The sequence below is a fragment of the Candoia aspera genome, chromosome 7 (genome assembly GCF_035149785.1).
Source record: "Candoia aspera isolate rCanAsp1 chromosome 7, rCanAsp1.hap2, whole genome shotgun sequence".
Lineage (NCBI taxonomy): Eukaryota > Metazoa > Chordata > Lepidosauria > Squamata > Boidae > Candoia > Candoia aspera.
Genome location: NC_086159.1, coordinates 30,480,458 through 30,504,911, shown reverse-complemented (window position 1 = coordinate 30,504,911; position 24,454 = coordinate 30,480,458). Strand labels below are relative to the sequence as shown.

The window sequence follows — 24,454 nt, the reverse complement described above, 5'->3', positions numbered from 1 at the left end:
GTTCTGTAGTCTCACTAGTTTTGAGGACAATTTTGTTTGCTGCCTATGGGTAGACAAGAACATTAACATTTCTAGGGGAGTTGTAAAATTTCTTTCAGCTACCATTGCTTTACACAGGAAACTATTTAACTTTTAGGACCCTAATATATAATTCATTTTTTTCCTATTTCCAAATGTCTTTTCTGTTGTTTTGTTAGTCCTGTTGTTATTTTACCTGTCACTGACCCATTCTCTCATTGCAGTTTAGTATTTAGTATGTATTTTGTGTGTGTGTACACTATAGTGCTTTAATTGCTTTTACTCCAGGCTGCCTTGTTTTGTCCATATTTTAATTTATTGTATTTTGTAAGCTGCCAAGAATCTGCTGGAGTGGGCAGCTATAATAAATCTAATGAAATAAATAAAATGTAAGCATTTCAGTTTTTTATTCACAAGATAGTTTATAATGCTGTTAATTAGTGTTAATATTCAGATTTCCTAGTATTATATGCATTTATAGGATTACAGTATTGTGAATTATTGTTTTTAGAAAAAAAACTTAAAATTTGTACTTACCTTATGTAATAATCAAGAAAATGCTGGTCAGTGACTGTAATAATGTTAATTAGGACGTTTATATTAGTTTTTTTAAAGGATCCATTTGCTTGAATCCTAGGGCAATGCTTGGAACACAAGATGAAAAAATAACCAAGTCATTTTGGAACCAAAGTGGAACCAAAGTGGTCAGTTTTCAGCAGCCAATGGTGTAGAACAGAAAGAGATTTCCCAATCAGCAAGTCAACCTCAGAGCACTTTGTTAGCACAGAGGTTATTTTAGGATTCTCTTCAAAAGATGGCAGGTCCTACTTCTCTATAGTTCTGGATCAGGTTTGGTTGCTGCTTCCTCTCTTGCTTCAGTTTCCTCTTGCACAATAGATGGTTGAGATTCTTAGTGTGATTTTTCATCTGGAACTTCAGGAATATGCTGAAATTCCTGTCCGGTCTTAGGACAGGAGCTTCTTCATTCTGGTGAGAGAGATCTTCATAGGCCATATATAACTCATTGTTGTTCAGCTTCTCCCTCATCACTGAATCAGCAGCGATGCAACAAACCAAGGAACTGATCTACCATCAAGAGAGATGACAGGCAGCAAAATCATGGAGAGTAGTTACCAACCCTCTTCACCAAGCAGCCTGGAGCAATGATTTTAGCCTTATCCCATCAAGTTGAGAAACAGTAGCAGTCCAAGGAACACTTAATGAATTTCATTATAGCATGCTTGTTTATATCAACACTTGTACCACTCTAGCTTACTTTCTCTTTTAATAAAATGATGGCTCTTTGGATATTGTATGGTTTCAGCCATTCCAAATCATATAGCCAATGATGGATACTGGAAATTGAACAGTCATATTCGTGCTTTGGTAGAGCAGGATTTGATACCAGTATTTCAGTTTAGTATATAAACTGTGTAGTTCAGTGTATATCACATGAAAAATAAGATGTGCTCACTTCCTATAGAGCACAAAAGGAATGGCCTTGGAGGACAGAAGGAAGAGCTGCTACCAAGACAACATGGCATTCGTTTCCTAGTCTGATCTACCTTGAAGGGTTGACACGTCCACATTATTGTGGACATACTGTATACCATTCTGCAGTACAAGGGAAGTAATTTTTCAGTTAGGATGGGGCTTTTCTAAGTAGACTGGATAACTCATACAAAGCAAAGAAATTATGTGTTAGTTTGGCTGGAAATTTAAGTTTACATAGTCTAACATGGCAATAAAATTTCCTTCTCCCACATACAGGGGGACACCTTAGGGATGACTAACTTTATATTGAATAATGCTTAGAAAGTTCACAATTTGCACCAACAACTGAAGGCGGGCAAGGAAGTTGTAATATTAGCTGTGCAGTAGGTTTGGTGTTTATGGTATTCAGGAAACCTGTCAATATCCAGAATTTTAGAACAGTTTTGACACTGAAATGTAATTCAGAAAACAGTCATTGCTCAGAACTCACTACAGCAGCTTTCGAAGCTGTATCATGGAAGATATGCCACTGTAGTAAAACAGAATACCAAACAACCCTTGTTTGTTTCAGCAGTGAAGCAGCTGTTAGGTACAGAAATTTTAGATGTGACTGCACTTCCCCTGAATGGTAGCTGTGCTAATATTTAAAAACTTAGTGGCTCAGAATCCAAGTATCTGACAGACAGCTTTTCCCATTACAAACTTCTCAAGATCTACTCAAAGGACCCTTCTGAAAATAGTGCTGCAAGAGGCTCACTTACCTGGCATGTAGGAGAGGTCTTCTCATGCATCATTCCCAGGCAATGGAATGCACTTCTTTAGGAGTTGTATTTGTTGCCATCCCCAGTTTAGAAAATCTGTAAAGATGCATATCCTTCACCAGGTGTTTAATTGTTGATTAATTTTAGTTGTGATTTTTTGTATTTTTAATCATTGTTAGAGGCACTGAGAACTTGTTTAAGGCAGGGTATAAATCAAATGAAATAATGGAGCAATAAAACATAAAAGTTTGTGAACCCTTTTGAACCATGTTTTAAGTCATATTTATGCAAGAAATATTGAAAATTCAAAGGATTCACAAACTTTTAAGCACCACTGTATCTGTTTTTTTGCAAATAAACCACTATAGAGCACAATCTGCACAATGCAGTACAGGAAATTCTTATCTCCATGACTGAGAAGATAATAGACACAGAAAGTAAAGCCAGTAATAAACAGGACTTGTGGCAAAAAATTTAAAGGTGTGACCTCTTTTATAAGTGATATAAAGCCCAGAAGAAGTGTATTCTGGCAAGACAGCATTATGTAGACCTAATTAATAAACAGTGTAAGAAAGACAGGAGTCACCAAATTAAATGCTTAGCAGCCAAACACATTTATTAGTCTTTCTTTTTCCAGGAACCCAAAAATATTTTGTAGTTATAATGTAAGCAACTGAGTTGCACATAATACAATCATATCTTTAAAAAAATAAAATAAAAACAAAATAAAAACAAAAGCTGTTTAAAAGCAAAACAACCTTCAGAAAACACAATATATGTTTTATTACCATCTCTCAATTTCAATGAAATGACGACGACTCGATTCCTTATTACTCTCAACTTGATACACTCCAATAAAACCACCCTTCTGTTGGTTTGAAATCCAGCATGAGAAATACAGTACCCTGCTATGGCAAAATACATATAAATGCAACATTTCAGCTTATTTGTACATTAGTAGAGTTTAAACATTTTATTGTCTTTAAGTGAACCAGTGATTTTAAGTACCACTATACTAAAAATAAAGAAGAGAGGGAGAGGGGGAGGGCAGCATGCCATGCAACAGCACAAAGTGCCAAGTTTCTGTGTCCACGTGAATCCCAGGGGTAAAAAGTAAACTGAAATGAAGGTGATACTGGAGGAAATTAAGAACAAACCCTAGTATGATAATATAGTGTGCCTTTTCCTAATTCCCACTGTCCTGCACTGCTTAAATGGCCAACAGACAAAGAAGATGGGTACATTATTTCAAGTATAAGGAAAAATACTAATAGGTATCTTTGCAAAGAGCCTCAATACATGTATCCACTATTATGCCTGCTTCATAAAGGGACAGCGCTTTAGGCAATAGCACTTCAGCTGTACCTTCAAATTAGGTGTTTATGTGCAAAGCAGAAAAGCTGCCTTTTTATTCCAGATGGTTTGGACATATTTGCTTTACAAGTAAGGCTAGATGGAGTTAACTTCTTCCATTTTCTGTTAAAACATTTTCCGCTACAGGGTATGCTCAATGGAAATGAAGCAAAATTTACTAAGTTGAACATCTATCAACAATTTTCCTGATCAATTCTGTAAACACAGCCCCACAGGAGCTCTAAAATTAAAGCAGCATTTCAAGTCTCTCTAAATAGTGGAAGCTATAATATTCTACTCTTTATCTTACTCCTTTCCTTGTCCTGCCCCACCCAATGTTGCTGCTTATTTTAAATGTTACATATTTTCCAAAGAAACAGTGCATAATTATTAACAAAGCAAAGCTGCTACGTCATGCTAGAAGTTTGCACTTCAGTCTTCTGTAGGAAATTGGAATTTAGATTGAACACAAATAAGCATAGTTTTTTTGGACACATCCACATCATGTGGAGTTTGATTTTCTAGATTTAGTAATCACAATAGCTTTGGCCAGAGCTTCTTCTTGAAGACTAAAGGATGGAAAAATTCAGATGACTGAATAATTAGAAGAGTTCAAATATACAAAATGGAACCGAAGAGAACCAAATGTTAGGTTTTTCTAAAATCCAAATCCAAACACCTGGGCTCAATATGCACATTCCTGAGATGCACGCCTACAATTGAATAATATGATCAGAAGAGATAAAATAGCTCTTCCTGTCAATCACAGAATTTACCCCAGACCTCTTCTCCTGTCCCAGAGATTTTGAGAAGGCTGTAAGGCATTTCACAAGCAGCTTCTATTAATGAAATTTACCATGTTTCCATGCTCCATTGGCATACAATGGCTTGTGTGTATTGGGAATGAGGCAGCATATATTTAACCCCATGCACAGGGAAGAAAGCCAGATAAGCATCACCATCCTTAAGCAGATTATTCAAACAAATATTGTCATTTTATGATCCTCTTGCAAACTGCAAGTGATGTTTCCTCTCCCAATGGCAGGAACAAATGCTATTCCATTGAACAGTCAATCTAGCAAAAAGCCCACGTCTAATAAAAGCAATAGTAAATAGGATACATAAAAGATGGCAAATTATACATAGTTAAACTCAAGAGAGAGTGTATTTTTAAAAAAATGTACCTATTAGATTGGCATTTTTATATGTTACATATACAAGTCACAAGAGGCAGGCTAATGTAAGAAAGAGATAATAAAGCAGTATGAACAGTTCAGCATTCTAATTTCTCCTTAACTGTAGAAAGTAATTCAGAATATATGACATCTTAAAACGTAAAGGATCACAGAGTAGTAGCCTTTCCCATTTTTTCAGGAACAGTATGGGAAGGCAGATATCTTGCTAATTACACCTCAATATAATAATACTTATAAAAGTACTTTCTCTTTAAAGCACTTCATAAAAACAAACCCCAATCCTCACAAAATCAGTGAGAGAAAAGTAAGTATTATTATCCTCATTTTACAGATGAGGAAACTGAGGCAAAGTTAATGGACTTTTGCATAAGGCAAAAAGAGGGAATAACACAGGCCAGGATTAGGAATTTAGGGCTTTCATTCTTTCAATCCAGTCTTCAAATCACTACAGGAAGATATAACCTCACTTAAGTATTAAAGATAATATAAGATTTTCAAAAGGCTGGTTACACTAAAGGAGAATAAGCACCACGAGGTATTTTGCAACAAACAGCTGAAACCTTTTCTCCTTTTTTCCTTTTAAAAAAGGCATCTATCAGAGTAAAATCCTGATCAGATGACGTCTGCAAGGCAAGTATGCACAAGAAAATGAGTGATCAAGTCTATTATTCATTACAGTACTGTGAAATCCAACAAAAAGAATCTGCATGAAAAAACACTGAATTTTAGGAGACTCTCTTGGCTATGATACTGCATCCAAGATAATGCCAAGTGAACCAAGGCAGATGCCAAAGTTCACAACACCCAAGGCAACATACCTCGATTAACACAGGAAGCAGCCTCTGCATTTTGGAGGTAAGCATGTGAAATGTTTTTTTAAAGTAACTTCTTGACAGTAAAAGTAATAGTTAAATCTAGAAGGACTTTTATATAAATTCCCCACTTATCACTACAGTAATTTAGCTCCATCTTATCAGTGGTATTACTACTCCACAGATGGCCATTAGCATAATTTTAAAGATCACTACAAGACAAATTATTAAATAATGCCAGTACAGTATATATTCTACACTACAAGAAATCCTGGTGGGTATTGCCATTTAAATTGCATCTGTGATGGGAATTGGTGGAAAATTTAAGGACAAAAATTATGGAAAAGCCATAAGGAAAAAAACTATATTGCAACTTTGAAACTAAGACAATTTTAATGGAAAGCAAACAATAAAATAAAACTCCTAAAGATAGTGCTTGATTTGTGATTTCCTGAGGTTGAAAGGATGGAGGAGATGATGGTGATAAATTCTGGAGGAGAGGTGGGAGGAAAGTTAGGGGACCTTTCATGTCATGCTGTTGACTCTGGTCTAACACTGCATGGCAAGAATGCATAGTCCTGTGTAACAGGCATAAATCAATTATTTCTGGAGAATTTCTAAATATACCAAAAATATTTGCCTGGCAATCAAGTAGTTCCCCCATGAGCTCAGCCTTTTTTCTCCTATACAGAAGTGGGAATTCCATGGACACAGAAACTGTTTCAACAGTTTAGCAGGGTGCTCTTCCTCCCCCAAACCATCTCTTGTTGAATGCATAGTTTACAATTCACTTACAAGATAAAGAAGCAATGCTGACCACATATGGGACCTCTTTTTTTTGTTTGAAAAAGAAACCACCTCTTCTTAATGTTTAGTATCAAAATTCACATTTGCATAATAATACATTTCAAGGCCATTAGAGAGGAATGAGAGCGAAGCAAAGGAAGCTGCAGCATCTCTCCTCCCTCTGTCTTCCTGAACGAAGCTGAGGAGAGCCTGCCGGAGCTTTCATTTGGAGCCAGAGGTGCTACAGCAGCTCATGATTTGCACACCATGCTTTTGAGCTGGGGAGAAGAGGTGGAATATCTATGAAATGAAAAGAGACACTGCAGATTCCCATGTTTAACTACGAACAGCTTCAAGGAAAAGAATTAGGTATTTTTTAAAAAACACACACAACACTTCTTCCTCACCATTTCAAAAACATATTTTCTTGTGTAATACCCTGTTCATTTAAATGGCAACATTAAGTGTGCTAGAAATTATAGGGTAGATTTTATTTTCCATCATCAAGACACTGACAGAGAGGGCAAAAATGTGCCTACAACATAACTGGCAAAAGCTACAAAATACCTTCTTCTCTACATGCATAAATGTATCTCAAACGTCACTGCGCTTCAATATTCCAGTGCTTTAAAAAGAAAAATTAAAGCAAGCCACATACACAAATGTAATGATACATAATACAGATACAAATTCAACCACCAACTGAGAGCTAGCCTAAATAATGTCAATTTATGTGAATTACAACCCATCTGCACCTGGAAACATCTGCAATATCCAACTGCATATGATGCAGCAACGAAAGACACTTTTCATCAAAAGGTACCAGCAGGCTGGAATCTTTCATTTGAGCTTTAGAGAGAACAAACTGACCACCATCTCCCTGTCAAACTCAAGAACTCATCTTGAGCTGACAGTCACATATTCAAAAAGGCACATTCAATGATACCACATTTAACTTACTGCTTGTTTAAAATTAAAGACAAACAAAAACCACCAAAGAACCCACAAGGGAATGTTAAGCGCTTATATCCCAGATTCCAAACCTACTGACCCAGCAAGAAGCATCACTATATATCATTTCGTGAAACTCAACTCTACCTTCAGAAGGTTTGTATTTCTTAAGAAGTTAACACCTCTTTTTGCATAATTTTTAAAAAAGTTTTTGGCTTACACAATTTGGAATACAGCACACTCTCACTATAAAGCTCTGTGGTAAGGCTAGTCCTAAAGTAAGGCTGCTCTATCTCAGCTCCTTTTTATTACCTTTATCTCCCTGCCTCTCTGGCCCAAACTACAGAACACTGTGCATATCTATAAAAAAGGGAGGGTGAGTAAATCTGGATGGGATAAGAAAAGCACTTGATATTCACAACCACCTTAAAACAAAACAAAAAAAGCATCCGGCAAGCTAAGTAATCTTTATAAGGAGGACTTAGCTAAAAGCTGTATTTATTTAAATACAGAGAAAAATCAATTTATTCTTTATGGTCAAAACATCGTAAGAAATAAAGAATTCAGTTATTTGAATGCATTGATTGATATACTAATACGTAAGATGAGGCACTAAGCATTTAAAAACAGCTTTTCCTCAACACTGCCCAACTGTGGTGTTCTATATCCATGGAACATGTTCCCATATCTCTATTTTCTTCTGTTCCACACAGAACCATATATCTAAAAAACAAAACAACACACACACACACACACACACACACACACACAGAAACATCCACAGGTTCCCTAGCACAATGCTGTACCTTCAATAGCTTGGAGTGCATGGGTTTGTGTTAAAATGAATGGCTGTCAGACTCAAGTAAAAACATTCCAACTCTACAGCTAAAAATAATATACACATATAAGGATCTGTCTGTCTGTCACCATTATCAATTATATGAGGACAAAATTGGCTCTTAGTTGAGGCTGATTCCTTTGATCCTTCTATGGCCCATTTTTTGAGGTTTGCAAATACATCTCATACTGCACAAACTTAAGAAACAAATATTTTGACATTTTTGCATTTACGATTGGTTATATTTCAGTGCCTATTAAACATTTTCCAACTATTTTCACTTATTGGAGAATTTCATATGGCTGTAGGCTGGGGACTGTGTCTACATAAATCTACTGTGTATAATCAATGCAAATCACGTGGACTTTTTCCTTGAAGGTAGCACCCCTACTGACTCAGAGAACATTTAAAGGACACTTATGTTGGTCTGATAACTGCCAGCATTTTAGGAGGCCTGTCAATCAGAAGATCTAGGTTCAAATTTCTTTCTGTTTGTAACACAGACAAGAGAAAGAATTTAATCTGGCTACATATTTTAACAGTAGTTTTTATAAATGTTCTCATCTTCAGCACAAAATTCATTTCAGCCCATTTGCTCAGGCTTTACAGCAATGCTGAGTTTTTTCTTTAGAACTTTCCATGCTCATAACAAATGAACAATTATTATAGCTGTACAGAGATCCAGATTTGAAGGGCAAATGTAATTTGGAGCCCACACTGACACACACACGGTACTTGTCAGAAAGACCTTAAAGCAGCTGTGTCTTTTCCTGGGCTCATGCAATGGTTCTCTATAACTGACACAATTCTGAAAAAAATCATGCTTGATTTGAATTGCTCCTAGCAGATGCTACATATATGTCTAAATACATTATGATCTCTGCACAGCCCTATTACAGGGATCAGATTTAATGCTACTGCATTTTGAAAAGGTTTAAAGCTTCAAAATGAAATGGTACAGTAGGAAATTCTGCAATATATTCCTGGAATATAAATTAATACAGGAGTATTAGGACTTCAAATCAGAATTGGATGCAAATTTAATCATACCTACAAGAAGATCACATTGAAACCAATATAACAAGATTTGACTTTAAAACTGGATCCAACCCCTTCTGTACATTAGGTCCAGCTGCAAGATTTTAGCATAGCCACACAATGGCTGATATTAATATGAAGACTAATTAGGACTGTCACGAAAAACTAGACTTTTTAAGAAAGACAGAAACTGGAATTTATTTAATAAGTATGATTAAAATCAATGCATGCTCCTGACTGCACACATTAAATTCAGAATGCTATTTAAACAGAATTTTAAGTAAATTTGTACTGAGTATAGAATGTTTTTGTTGTATATTTATGAACAAGCAATATAGCTAAACTAAATAGAACCTTTTCTGGTGTTCTCGGTCAGCCCTTACTATAAAAATATAATAGTGTGTATTTATTTAGATGATCAATGTTTAAATATGCAAGAGAGAATTATATTATTTCACTTTCTACTGCACCAATTAAAGAAAATTACAGAACAAATGGGTTTTTAATTCCTGATATGGGTGCTATAATTAAGGATAGTAGCTATGTTTAAGGATATGTGGTAGAGGAGAAACATGCCTTCAGATATTCCCCGACAAAAGGAACCAACAATTAAAAAAAAGCAGGAACCACTCTGTACAGATGCACTGGGAAAGCCTGCTTCTTCTGAGTTAATAGATGCTGTATTAAGGTTCTAAAATAAACATCCTGAATTAAAAGAATAAAAATCTTTTAAGGACAAGACAAAACCCCCCAATACCTAACTCACCAAACCCAGATTCTAAGTAGTTCATGCTTAAAAGCATATTTTAAGGAAAGTAAGGAAAAGTATCAAGGCTGATAAGAAATTAAAATCTAAATTTTAAGTGAGCTTTTTAGATTAATTTATATGGCCCAAAAATGAAACAGAAGTGGTATGAACTTTTTTCCTTTCTTGGTGAAAGCAGATATTTTTATGCAAATAGAAATAATGTGATACTTAGCTTTTAACTGTGAAGTGCAGACCAGCAATTCTAAGAAATCAGAACCTTTCTGTGTAGGACACAAAAGATGTCATGAACTTTTCTGTAGCCCTTGGACTTCTTTTTGTCAAATGACATGAAAATAATATGACCTGACAAAACAGCTTAAAATACTGTCCCTGATAATTGTTGTTTCCATAGTCCTTCTTGAAAGTAGCAAATTTCATATTAAGCTATTTACTGAAAATCCTGCTTGCTCAATATGTATCTTTAGTTCTTGTCTGACCCAATTTCCTTCTTGCCTAAAGAAACCTCTTTGAGGATTGTTAGGCGCTTCTGGTTTCCAAATAGATCACTTCCGCTGGCCAGACAGAACATACAACTGTTAAAAGAGTAATAATTTATCATGTCAACCCCCAAAAGGAAACTAACCAATTTATATATTAAAGGGTAGAGGTCTGCTAAGGTTTTAATGTTTTTAACCAACTTTAAAATGTTGACAGCTTCTGTATGCACAGCTTGGAGATAAAGGTTGTTTTGGGTAACATAGTTGCATGTTTACTATTATACTTTCTTGAACAATTGTCAGTCAACATTTCTGCAAGTTACTCTAACAAATTTAGGTTTGTTCGCTAATTGCCTCTGGAGAATTTGTCAACCAATAAATCAAAACTTGACAAAGTATTCAGATAGCTTACTTCACACACACACACACACACACACACACACACACACACCCTCCCTCCCTCTGACTGGCCCATCACACTATTTACCAGTTGATACATCATTTACATGCACTCGAGGGAAACAAGTCAACAGTTATAGAAAACAACTGATGTCACTAAACACTATCTTACACCTTACTATTTCCCTACATTGAGAACCCATCAGTGTGTTTATTATTTGCCTCTTAAAAGCATATGAAATCCAATTAATAGTAATGGGAAGGAACTCTAATTACATATTCTAGTAGAATTTTTTTCTACATGAAGAACACTGCAAAACAAATACGAAAGGTTTTAAAAATGAAATTGCCTTAGTCAATAAACACACACACACACGTGTACATGTGTGTGCATATAACTCTTAAAATGATAGGCCTTTGAGGCTTCTTCCCTGCATGCTCAGAACCATTATTTAATTTAGAAAAACAGGTCAGTTGTATCCTTGGGAGTGACTAAACTGCATTTGTCCTTTTGTAGGATGTATGGATGTTTTACAAAGGCACTAAAATGGTTTGTAATTTTATTCCATCTAAAAGCATCAAGCCAATTAAACCCTTCCCTGTTTGTACTGGAAGCTAGGATCTAACCATTCTAAGCACAGCAGCAAAAAATTATTTTAAAACGTGGGCATACCAGTATCTGGCAACAACAGCTAATTTATCTCCTCCAAAATTCCAAACTCTTATTATTTTCACACGTCTAACAGAGAAATGAAAAAGCAAACTTCAAAATTAGTATTAAAATCATGCAAGCCAAATCTTTTACAATGGACATTTCACTGGATTCTCTTACAGTCACTCCTCTTTTAAAACGCATACATGCTAAAATTGCTCCACTGCTGGGATACAATAAAGACACAGCATTTCTGAAGCATTCTGCCAATTTGAAAACAGATTTCAGGAAGCATTAACCCATATTCCCAGCAACTCCTGTTATCTGTGGCTTATTTACACAATCAAGTCAATATTTTTATTTTTTAAAATTTTTTTCTTTAAAAAAAAGGTGCTTGGAGGAAGATTATGTTCTTTGAGAAAAAACTAGATGATTATAATTCCATTCATACACAATCCTCTCTCCTATTCAATGGCACACACACTCCCACTTGAGATTAAGCTCTACAAGTATAAATCTTCTCACAAATTGGGCTTTTAAGAATACAATGAATTTTTGCTGCTACACTTGAGAATTCTGTTCTAATTGAATTGTAGCTTAAAAAATTGATCCACAGTTCTGAAAACTGGAATTTGTCTTTGTTAGGTTTTCTTTTTCAGTTTTTTGCTTTTCTTAAAGAAAAAAACTTGCACTTTCTGAGTGATCAGGAACTTGTAAAATTTTAAGAAACAGCCATCTATCTAGGAAAAGTAAGGATTAAATAAACCATCTTCAAAAACTGGCTTCCTACCCTAGAATTCCTGAGAATGCTTGCAAAGATAAAGCAGGAAAATAAATGTTAAACTCAAAACACTGTTAAATGCTCCCAGAGTTAATCTTCATCGAGATATACATACACACATACATACATACATGAGTGTGTGTTTGTGTGTGTGGGTGGGTGTGTATATATGAGATAGACACATATGTGCACATGCACGCACACACACACACCCTCACACTTTTTGGTCTTTTTATGTTTAATTTTTTCCCTTTAAGCTTGTGATGGAAGAACATTTTAGCTTTTCATTTGTTAAAAAATATTTCAGTTCCCTCACTATGTCTTGTAAACAAGAGGGGCTCTAGCACCTGGCTTTCACCATAATATTGTAAAGAACTCAACAAATCCAAAGTGCAGGCAAAGGGATCAAAGGGCAGGTTGGGAGAGAATGACAACACAGTAGTGAACCAGCTTGTGTGTCATGTCACATATTGGAAAATACAGCTGTTTGGGGACCATAAGATGCTGCATCCTGATGTTTTTCTAACTCAGTGTCTTTTTCCTAGTTTATCCTGCATGATTTTAACCGCTGATGTCTAGCAACAAACACAGTTGTTTTAGGAACAGGCATGTGTATGGGCTATAATGGAAACATAACTGGCAGGAATAAAGAAAAAAAGCCATCTTGCTTAGATAAACAAAGTAGAATAAAAGCAAAATAAGGGAAAATGCTGAAAAGATCCACATATGCGGATTCTAAAGTTTAAATGCACAACATCTGCTTATGTTGACCCACTTACTTCATACCAAAACAAGAAGCAAATATAAATGCAGCACTCCCCTTGTCTTTTTGTGACAATGGGTTCACATACCAAATTAATCCACAAACTTCTCCCTTTTGATATAAATGCAAGAAATTTTGTTTTAAACTTGCTATCAACACTTCTATTTATATACCAGACACCACTATTTATTTCAATGAAATTGTTGAAGGAGAAAGAGTCTTCTGTTTTTAAACTATACAATATTATCTGCTACTTCCAAGTGCTGGAGTATGAATGTGTTTGCTGGTACAGAATATTGCAGCACTTCTTTTTTTATTCAGTACAATGCAGAGCTAGTGAAAAGCCAGAGCCAAGTTGTAACACTTTAAAGAATATTTGCAATCAGTTCCTTACTGGTTTTTATCCAATTTGCCCATCCTGAAAACTGCTTTGTATAAAGGCAATGTTTGCTACAGCTTTCTTCACAACAAGCAATTCTGTTCCCAGTGCACACACTGGCTACCTTTTGAATTAATGATAGGTCTCCCCTATCCTGCCCGGAGTACTACTATAATGGTTGTTTTTTAAACAAAGAAACAACAACAACCTTTCTTTAAATACGGACAATAAAAAGCAACAGTACAGGGAAAAGTAAAAATAATAAAGGTGCAATACTTTATAAACAAAACTCTTTGCCAGTTATATGCCTGCCTAAGCAATCCCTAAGCATGACATACATGGAAAAATACAGAGGAAAAAAATGCTCAAAGTACACACTGGTTTAAGAACATTCTTAAGTAAACGTTTCTGTCAGTGATGATCTGGTGCTGTAATACACCTAGGCCTGGCACAGGTAACACAATGGGGAGAGAGAGAACAAAAGTCGCTGCATGTGATTTCAATAGGTGACAGGCCAGCAAACTACTGACATTTTAATTCTGTCATAACAGTAGATCAAAAAATATACTTTGGCCTGATTTACTGGTGGGTTTTCCATGAACGGGTAAGAATCTTCATACAGATTTCAGGATTAAATTCTTTAGGATTGCAGAAGCTTCAACCACTGTATAGGTCTTTGTCACAAACAAATGTGATGGCTTCTTCTTTCTGGTAGGTCCCCAGAAGATGGAAAAAGCCTTGTCATAAAAAATAAGCTTGAGTTCAGTCAACAACTCTTATTAAAGACAAATATACTTCTAGGCAAAACAGAATTCTACCTTCTCTCCTCTCTCCCTTCCCAGAAAGCCTAAAATTACATACTGGCATCCTTCTCACCAAATCCTTAGGATATGGCAGTGTTTTGCTTTATAACAGGGTCAGAACACCATTTGTAGTGCGCTAAATACCCTGCTAAAATACCACTGACTAATAGATTTGAAACACAGGTCAATTTGATTTTTGCAACAGGCACCATCATTATTCAGTTTAAGAATCTAGTCAGATAGGTTGCTGACCAAGAACAATGCAGCTTTTCAAGACAGAAATGTGCGCGCGCACACACACACACACACACACACAATCATGCAGACATACACACTCACACAGATACACACACGCAGGCAGTTACATGTGCCAGAACATACTGGTATATATCAACCAGCCAATCACAAAGTGTTTTTTTTCCTTTTTTGTTTTTTAAAGTGAGGCTCCGTCAAGTCTTTCCCTCCCACCCCACCCCAATTCTTCTGAACCCCACCCCCAACATAGTAGACTTAAGGACGGAAACACACCCAGTGCAAACAAAGTTAAAAAGCTATTTTTCAGTATATATGTTTCTCAGCAACATCTTCCATATAACATGAAAAAGTGAAAAACTAGAAACTAATTTTTTTAATTTTTTGTGTTTAGATTTAAATGGTATGTGTACTTGCTTCACATTGTCTTTCTAAGTTGGCGTTCATGATTCAAGTATTTCAAGAGTGATATGTTCTCTTTTTGGATTCATATTCCAAACGAAAAAACTGAAGTTGTAAGGGAGGCAACTATGTGCTCAGACGGTCCTGTCAATGACCCACCTTTTTTCTCTCTCCATTTTCTTTTTTCCTTTTAAAATGTATTTATTGCAAGTTGAAAAAAAAGAAAAGGTCAAGTTAGTGCTGCTGCTGTTCCAAAAAGGTCACGAGGTCAGAGTTGAAAGTTTAAAGTTCAGATTGAATCCGACCCTCCGCCTAGAAGGTCTCCAGGTAGTAAGGGAGCAGGGCTTCCCATTCTGTGGGGATCTTCTACACTCTGAACCCCCCATAAACTTGAAGAATAATTCGGAGGCCCCCATAATGAAGCACCAGCAAGGTCACCCCCACTGCTGCCGCCACCACTGTTGCTCCACTGCCCAAGCCCTGTTGACCCACCAAAAAGATTCAAAGCAGGTCCAACTGGATCTGTCTGATTCTGTCCTGCCTCAAGAGACTGCCAGCCTGCAGTGGGTGCGCTGGGGGTTGCTGCAGGAGTAGGAGGCTGAGCTTGTGCCAGAAAGCGACTAACTTCCTCCTCTGTTGCAAACTCAGCCAGGATGGTAGTGTTTCCCAAAACACACCTATGGAAAACAAAAACAAAATAAAAGGCAAAGTGGTAGAGTGAAGAGTAACAAACAAAAAGAGTTCAAATGTCTATAAACGTTTTGAACATTGCTTGGAAAAAAACCACCCACCCCATAGGGATAAACAATATGAATGGCTGGAGTGTTCACAAAGCACCCTCATCTATCTTTGTTTTAATTACTTTCTCAAAGCCCCTCTTTCCTTTAAATAAAAAAATAATTCTTTAAATAAAAATAATTATATAGACCTGCAATTCCCAAACCTTGGGACACTGCAACAAACTCATAGGGGACAGGAGGGATAGGATATATTAAATTTTCAAGGGAAACACAGGAATACTCACCATCTGTTGAACACCATGCAACTACTAGCCTAGTATCTACTAGTTTGGTTCAGTATTTTTGTTAAGTGCTTGGTTCCCAAACTGTGCACTGCAGTGCTCCAAGTGCCACAGCACATGGTTTGGGAACCGTGAGGTACCACGAAAAACTTACTGAGTCACTAAAGGCATTGTGAGGTGAGAAAGTTTGGGAACCTCTGACATAGACTGTTATGCTTTTGCAACAAAACTCTTCTACCTTGCTTTTTACTTCAGGTCCTTAAATCCAGAAAAGATACTTCAGCAGATAAAGGCATCTTCTGGAATGTGATGCAATACTAGGGGCTGTAGTTGGGATGTCAGCCTCCACATGTAAAAACTGAAATATTCTTTAACTCAACTCAGGTTTGTTTGGATTAGGACATGATTTTTCACTGACCATTAACAAAGGCACATCTACAATGGTAACTGTTCACAGGGCTAGGATGGGGCTAGGATTAAAGAGCCAAGAAGTTAACAAACATAAAGATTATTTTAAGATGCCAAGTCCACGCTGACTCTATAATGTATTCAGAAGTCGGAACAAGTCACAATTTGTTGTGACAATAATGCACCTGACAAATTTTGGGTTTGTAAGTTCTCCCCCCAGCCCTTTATGCACAGAGAGAGATTTTAAACTTTCAATGATGCTTTGGAAAAATCTAGTTTCCCATTTGTCTGACATAGCTATCCTGGTTTCTTAAAGAATTAACATAACAGTATATCATAGTAAATTATGGTTTCTTGATTTTGCCTTATACAAGCCACAGTTTCTTATATTCATACACATGAGAAACTTGTGGAAATATAACTGGAGATAAACAAGTGACTATCTTATACAGATTTAAAATATTTGGGGATTCCTGTTAATTTCAAACTACTTTAATATTAATTAAAATTTAACTGAAAAGATTTCAAAACTAGTGTAGAGGATGCTAATTCAGCTTTTAAAAAGACTTACATCATTAGCAGAAAGATTTTTTGTTTGCTTTTTCAGTAACTATCAACTACTAGAAGGTCATAAAATGGACTTTGTTTAGAGGTCAGAATAGTTCACTCAGATAACAAAATAGCCTCCTACTTCTTTTTCCTTTTAAAATATTGTGTAAAAAAATAATAGTCTTATTCAACCAGACCAAAGCTGTATCTAGTTCAATATCCTATTTCTTCAATATACTAGTAAGATTCTTTTGATAAATCCACAAGCAAGGTACAATGATAATATTCCTTATTCTACTGAGCCCATTACGTTATTCAGATGTATTAAGTTCCAGACAAAACATGAAGAGATTTACTGTTCATTAGGTTATCCATTTCCCTGTATAAACCATCTAAGCCAGTGACTATCCTACATTGTGCAGTAGCAAATTTATAACCTACTGCCAAACAATGTTTCACTGAATAATGAGGAAGGAAAAGTTTCTAACCACTTTTTCCACGCCGTAATTTTTCTAAAATAAATGTTTGTCATCTCCCAGATAATTAATTTTTAATCTTAAGTTCCAAATGTTTCAACTTTTCTGCATTAAGTTTTCTGCATTAAGTAGTATCTTGGAAACTTGTTTCAAAAAGAAACTTCTGCAATTCTCAGTCATATCTGAATAACACATCGCTGAACAAATGAGTCAAAAATTTTAACTATTGACAAAAAAAGTCTATGAATGTTTGTAGGTTGTTATAAAACTCACATGTGCAGTGCAGTCTGGGCCTTAGCTGCCTCCTGCTTGGTGCTGTATCGGATAAGGGCGGTGCCTTGGGTCAGGTTAAGATGGAATGTCAGCAATGGACCATGCTGCATGCAGATGGTCCTTAAAGTTGACCCATCAATCTTAAAAAGAATAGCAAAGACAAACAGGTTATTAAAATAAAGGATCTGAGTTTTTTCATCATTTAAACTTACTTGGAACTGCATACAGAATGAAAAGCAATCAGATAGCATATTATATAGGCATTCTTTGGGTTACAATGGCAATTGGGACTGGAATTTCTGTTGCTAAGCAATGTGGTTGTAAAGCATGACATCACGTGACTGCATCACTTAGCGACAGCAATCCTGGCAGCTGTCATAACTCCAGGATCTCATGGGTCATTAAGCAGGAAGAGGTGGGAGTCATAGGCAAAGCAGGCTGGCAGGTGAGAGCTTTTGGTGGGTGGGGGTGCTGCAGGTAGATGCTATGAAGCATGGGCACTGTGGGGGACCCTGTGGATGGGTATGCACTATGGGAAGGCGCTACAGAGCATGGGCAGGTGCCGTGCTGTGGTGGGTACCGTGGGCAGGCACTACAGAGTGTGGGCATGTGAAAAAGTGGCAGGAGTGGGAGTGACTTCCTGCCAGCTTCCCCACTGATTTTGCTTGTGGGATGCCAGCAGGGAATGTCAGAAATCACCATAGTGTGACTGCAACTTGCTGTGATGTCATAATCATGAGCCAGGCACGAAGCACCTGGATCATGATCATGTGACCACGGGGACACTGTGACAGCGAGAACTCTGAGGACTGGTCGTAAATCCCCCTCGTTCAGTACCATTGTAATTTTGAATGGTTGCTGAACCAGTGATTGTAAGCTGAGGACTACCTATATTCTTCAAGAAGAATCTATTATGGAAAACTCTAAGACGACTATCAGTTTTTCCTGTCTCAGTTATATTTGCCCTCTCCCCGCTTTTTCAATTATTGGTTTGGTCCATATCTTAAGTCTTGATCCACTGTAGGCAAACTTTCCAATCTTGAACAGGGGCAATTATTCCCAAATAACAGCAATAATAATGAAAACACTACAAAAGATTTGGTTCATGGTGGTAGAGCTCATTATGTTAACTGATTACAAATTTATTATTAGTCCTAAAATATTTATCGCCATTGAGTTCCACAGGATTGGGGAATCACTGCTTTAGGACCTAATGTTGGGCTACTCAATCTAAGCTGGAGGTCTTTACATGCTGAGTGGTTGTCCATGTACTCTAAATGCATAAAAGGAAGGTATCTGCATGCTCGCAGGAACCCCAAAGTACAAAAGTACAAAAAATCCTCAAAAATAGTACAAAAAGTAACTTTATAAGCTGTTTCCGTAGCGACCACAGAATTCTGGCTTAGTGCAGGGAGGGGATGGAGACTCGTGGAGATGGGAAAACTGAATTTGTTCTATTTCTTCTTTAACTAAATTTTACGCAGCCTTAAGTTTTACTCAGATTACCTTGTCCATAGTCTCTTCTCAGTTTCTGCACTTTGGATTTGCAATTTTTAACACCTGAACAACATCTTTATCTACTTTATACTATTTCATAAATTAGAATTTAAGTCCAAAATGAACAGATCCCATTGTAAGAATTATTTCTCTCACAGTGAACAATGAAAGCCCCGTATCTATATGTAATCAAGAATGCTATCATCTCCAGTAAATATCCATGCTGGATGGGAGTGACTGGATTTGTAGTACAATACATTTATAAGGTTTTATGGTGGAATATAATCTATGGTGCAAGTTTCTAATTCCCACTCCCCATCCAGAAACATCTTCAGTCATTACAGTAGTGGAGATAAAGTATTTGGCACCCGTGCTGATCTTTAGTTTTTATTATAGAGGCAGAGTATTGGCCACAATATTTACTCCAGTAGGAGAAAATAGGCTGAAGCCTCCCACATTTGAAAAGGAACCATTCTAGGGGAATGCCAGAAAGTGACAGCCACTCTGCATTCAGTTTGCAACTAATAAGATTTCTTTTCTGCCATTCTTGGCTTTGATCAGAGAGATAGAAAGCATCAAGAGTTTTCTTTAACAGAGGCATTACATCTGACTCACTAAAGAGTCCTTTTCCTGCCAACCTATTATCTTCCATAAGGAACTTCACTGCAACTGCTTCCTAAAGGTTATGCAAAGCCTACTGTGAGAAAAAGAATTAGACAACAATTTTATTTTAATATAGCTAGCTTGACCCTAATTATTTAACAAAAGTGGCTTAATTTCACTAGAGTTCTTCTTGTTACAGATACTGTCTTAGAATAGTCATTCATGTCCCAGAAGAATTTTCCTCTCACCTGAATCAAATCACCCCTCACCTCTATGCCTCCCCCTCCTCAAACAGAAACTGGCAGTGTGGCAGATGCATTCTCCTACTCTGATTAAAGAAAAGGTATTTTGAAAGTCTGAGGTTTGGTTGTTGGGGGGTCATTTTAACTGTGACTGGTTAGCATTAACTAAGTATACGGTTATAATAAAGAGTTGAAATCAGGAATATACAGGGAATTATTCTAACAGAAGAACTAAGACTTTTTGGCAGCTGTACTAGAAATATTCTATGGTCTCACTATGGAAACGAGGGAAGAAACTGGCAGTTATGCCTGGTTTAACAATATCCCCTAAGAGCTGGAAATACAGTGATAAATCTGACATTTTGCATTCGCATAACCATTCACTTACCTAAATTAAACCACGTATGTGATACTTAAGAATAGATACTTAAGTTTTTAAGTACTGTCATGTTGAAATACAGGGCATGGCCTTTTAAAAAGGACAATACATTATTGTTCAAGATTTAGTTAAGAAAAAAGGGTGACGGTGGAAATACCTGTGGAGTGAGATTGTGAAGAACCAGCCAGTAGCTGGGACGTACAGAACCACCATCACTCCAAGTAGAGGCTGCAAAGAAGAGACAGCAAGCATTTGTATTCACATTAATTTATGATTCAGAAACAAAATACATCCTGTCGTTTATAGGAACTATTTACCTTGCCATGTAAACAAGAAAGACTGGTTGCTTATCTGCAACTGTTCAAGTGGTCATCTATGAAGAATTCAGCTGTCAGATCAATGTTAAGAACATTTTACTGCTAGCTGAAAAGGTTTTGTTTTTTTTTGGTGGCAAGCCCATCTCTAACGCCCAATGTTTTGTGAGGCCTGTCAATGGTTGTGCTCTGACCAAGGGTGTCTGTGCATTGGGTAGACATCCACTTGTTTCTTAAAACTATCCGCCAATTTTAAAAAGGAAGCCCGATATTTAGACCCTACCCTGGGGTCTGCAAAAGAAATGACAGCAGGCTGGAAGTGGCCTAGGCTGCAGTTTTAACCATTTCCATATTTTGTGAACTATTATCTATCTCTAATGCTTCTTATTTGTTACTTGGATGCCCCTTCTACATTTTTTAATAACATGAAATCTTATATATCAATAATCTACCTTAAATGTTTTCCCTATTTTTAAAGAATGTATTTTACATTTTCCACCTTTTTTGCTGTCTGAGTGAAAACCTTTTTTGCAATCACCTTTTATATGATACAATTCCAATAATATCAATGAATTCTTCAATAATTTGTGTCTGCTTATTTTTCCTATAGCTTTAATATAGTCCAAAAGTACTTGTTCATGGTCTCTGTGCAGTCTCACATACAGAACAATGAACTCACCTAAGAAACAATGAACAGCTAAGGAATTGCAGTAGAAATCCTGCCTACCTGTACATTCATCTGTAACAGCAGAAGAATCTTTCCCCTCCTCTCCATATTTTACAGGCAGTCGTCATTTAATGTCCACTCATTCAGCAACCTTTCAAAGTTATGATGGTGTTGAACAAGGGGTATTTGTGACGGTCCTCACAGCTGCATCCCCACAATCAAGATTCGGGCTCTTGGCAACCAGCTTGAAATTATGTCACATCATCCCGCAGTCACATGATTGCCACCTGCGACTTTCACTGCCAGCTTTCAACAAGCAAAGTCAGTGGGGAGGCTGGCAGGAGGTTGCAAATGATGATCACGTGACCATGGGTTGTTGTGATTGCATGGGATTTGCCTAATGACGGCAACGGGGACTGCCAGAACTGCCATCGTAAGTCAGTGGAGTCACGTTATGTCATGCCTTATGACCACATCACTTAGCAGTGGAGTTCCTGGTCCCAATTACTGTCAGTAAATGAAGAATACCTATTTTTTTTTCTGACTTCTAATGAAGAACTGTTGGAAGCGCAAAACCCTGCAATTCTTTTGAAAACTTCTAGTTGATGTAACAAAAATATTCTGTCAATATGAGTTTTTTTTAATTAGTCTAATTGGACAGTTTGTACTGTCAATAATGGGATGGATGAAAGCAAGGAAAGACAGTCACAGTTTATTGTGATTTGAAGACTTAAGATTTTAGCACCTGCTGCCAAGGAGGCCTGTTTCCATAACACTCCTTCTAATTAAGAAAAGAGATTTCAGGGCACCTGCTTGATTAAAAACAAGCAACATATTTGTGGTGTTCTCTATGCCAAAGCGAGGAGGTAATCAACACACACCCGTACATACATATGGGAGGCTAGTTTGTAAAAGCGTAAACTGAACACTTTTGAGAACATGCTTGGCGCATCACAGGCACAGATGAAAAAAAATAAGGGCAAGTGCCAACTCAGAAATGTCTCCCTACAATACAAAAACATTAAGAAAAAATACAAAGAATATGAAAAAAGGGAGTCCAGATTCCATTATTTCAGAAGATAAGGAAAAGTTTTTGATGGTAGCTTTTAAATATATATACTAATAGTTGAAGGTGAGCTTCCACCAAAACATTTTCATTTGCTGTTGTGTATCTTCCAAATACCTTTCTGCATGCTTTCAAAACTCATGTAAGTGACTGCACAGATAACTTCACTATCTGTTCAAAAACACACATACATACCCACTCCTCACAATAACCTACTATTTTTAGAATTCTCATGATTTCTTCTCATTCTGTTTTCTCAATAAATTTTCAATTGATTTTTAAAGGCAAGGTGCTTCTTCACTAAACAAACTTAACCATCACTTATTTGATCTATTAATATAGTCTTCTTTGGTATGTAATAATATTAAAAAAAATTATTCACCAGAGGCAAGCCTTGAATCCTGTGCCCCCCACCCCCTGAGTGAGCGGGGCGCTGTGCTGCTCCAGGGAGAGGATGTTTTCGGATTACTCAGACCAGGAGGTGGGCGTGGCAGCCCTGTAGTGTTTCTTGAGGAAATATGGTTTTTCCATAACTTGTTAGAGAGATGATTGGGATTAGGTCCTATGGGATCTGGGGACCATGTTGATTTGTAATCACTGAATTTTGCTAAAACAGACATAAGGAAAAGGTGATAATTAACACTCATTAATAAATACACCATAAATTAAGTTCCGTTTTTGCCAAAGACTATTTGTATAAAATGTTTAAAAAAAACAACAAATCAATTTGAACCAACACTTCTGGGTCATCTTTCATCACTCTACATTTGGCTAAGAAAAAAAAATTTCTCTGGCTGCTTTTTGATCTTATTCCATGAAAAGATGGACCCAGGGAGGTGATGGAATTGTTGCTTGGGTAAGTAAGTTGTGAAACATGTATTCATTTTTAGTACTCCTTAAATCTCTTTATTCTGTTACTAACTTCATTATTACACTCTATCAACTAATTACATTATATTAAGACAAATAATTGTTCCTGTCCTAACAGCCAGGAACCACGCTGAGACAAGGAATAAGTCTCTAGTGTTTTATTACTGCTACATAACAGAGAATCCTAACAAACTGAAGAAGCGTGGGAAAACCCAGACATATAAACCCCAAAGGTTAAGGCGGGCCCAATCTGTGTCTCTTTGAATGGCCACCTAATTCCTCAGTACTACGCATGCGCTTTACAGCCTGGATGGGAGCCCCCTGCTCGCCATCCTCACTCATGACAGTTCCTTTGTTTTATGGGACAGCCCACTAAATAACTGTCTTCACTGTTCAAAACATCATTTTATGTTTAAATCCTCTCATTTCAATATGGTTTTCATTGCCAGTACCTCCTGCAAATGAGAGAAGATGCCACCGCTCTTTCATTCTCCTACATGGATTGAAAATGTAAAGCTACATACCTGAAGTGCTATGAACATTTGTGAAAGAATTGTCAGAGGCACTGTAGGGCCAGGCACCAGGTGAAGGCAGCGAGGTGTTGAGGGAAGAGTTAGACCCTATGGGAAATAAAGGAAGACAGGAAAACCCATACCGTCTTCAAATTTGAAGAAAAAAACTTTCTATAAATGACACTGAACATTAGGAACATGTTATAAATGTGTGTGTGTGCGGGTGTGTATGTATGCCTTACTAATTAGGATCATAGCAGCTTTCATGCTTTCAAATCTTAGGATTCACATTTTGTAGGCTAAGAGGCAAAACAAAATTTCCAGTTTTTATTTTAGCATCTGACATGGGCAATGCTCAACTATTCACGTGTGCCAATGCCTCGCTCCTTCAGACAAGTCTTGTTTTCCTCTTTTCCCCCCCTAACAGCAGATTCTAAAACTAGTTGCATAAGAGAAAAAAAAAGCTGCAGTGAAGAATCAGAGCTTAGAGAAAAGTTAAAGCACCAGAAATCTTTGGGCCACTCTCTCAGCTCAACCCACCTCATAGGGTTGTTACTGTGGGGAAAATACGGAGCATTAAGTATGCCACATTAAGTTGGGATAAATAAAGGTGGGATATAAATCAAATAAACATTTCCCTCCAGTAAATAAACC

At 36.8% G+C, this 24,454-nt stretch overlaps 1 protein-coding gene across 3 annotated transcripts in view; it reads right to left on the bottom strand.

The window, feature by feature from the left end:
* Positions 1-14,839: 14,839 nt before the first annotated feature.
* The window catches only part of TNRC6B (trinucleotide repeat containing adaptor 6B), a 133,401-nt gene continuing 123,786 nt past the window's right edge, over positions 14,840-24,454 (bottom strand). For all 3 annotated transcript variants that reach the window (XM_063308035.1, XM_063308036.1, XM_063308037.1), the window contains 5 exons: positions 23,813-23,908; positions 22,801-23,025; positions 20,529-20,599; positions 17,651-17,790; positions 14,840-15,600 (listed from right to left, as the gene is read on the bottom strand). In XM_063308035.1, coding sequence (XP_063164105.1) covers positions 15,213-15,600; positions 17,651-17,790; positions 20,529-20,599; positions 22,801-23,025; positions 23,813-23,908 — 920 coding nt within the window. In that variant the 3' untranslated portion in view covers positions 14,840-15,212. The remainder of the gene's footprint in view (positions 15,601-17,650; positions 17,791-20,528; positions 20,600-22,800; positions 23,026-23,812; positions 23,909-24,454) is intronic.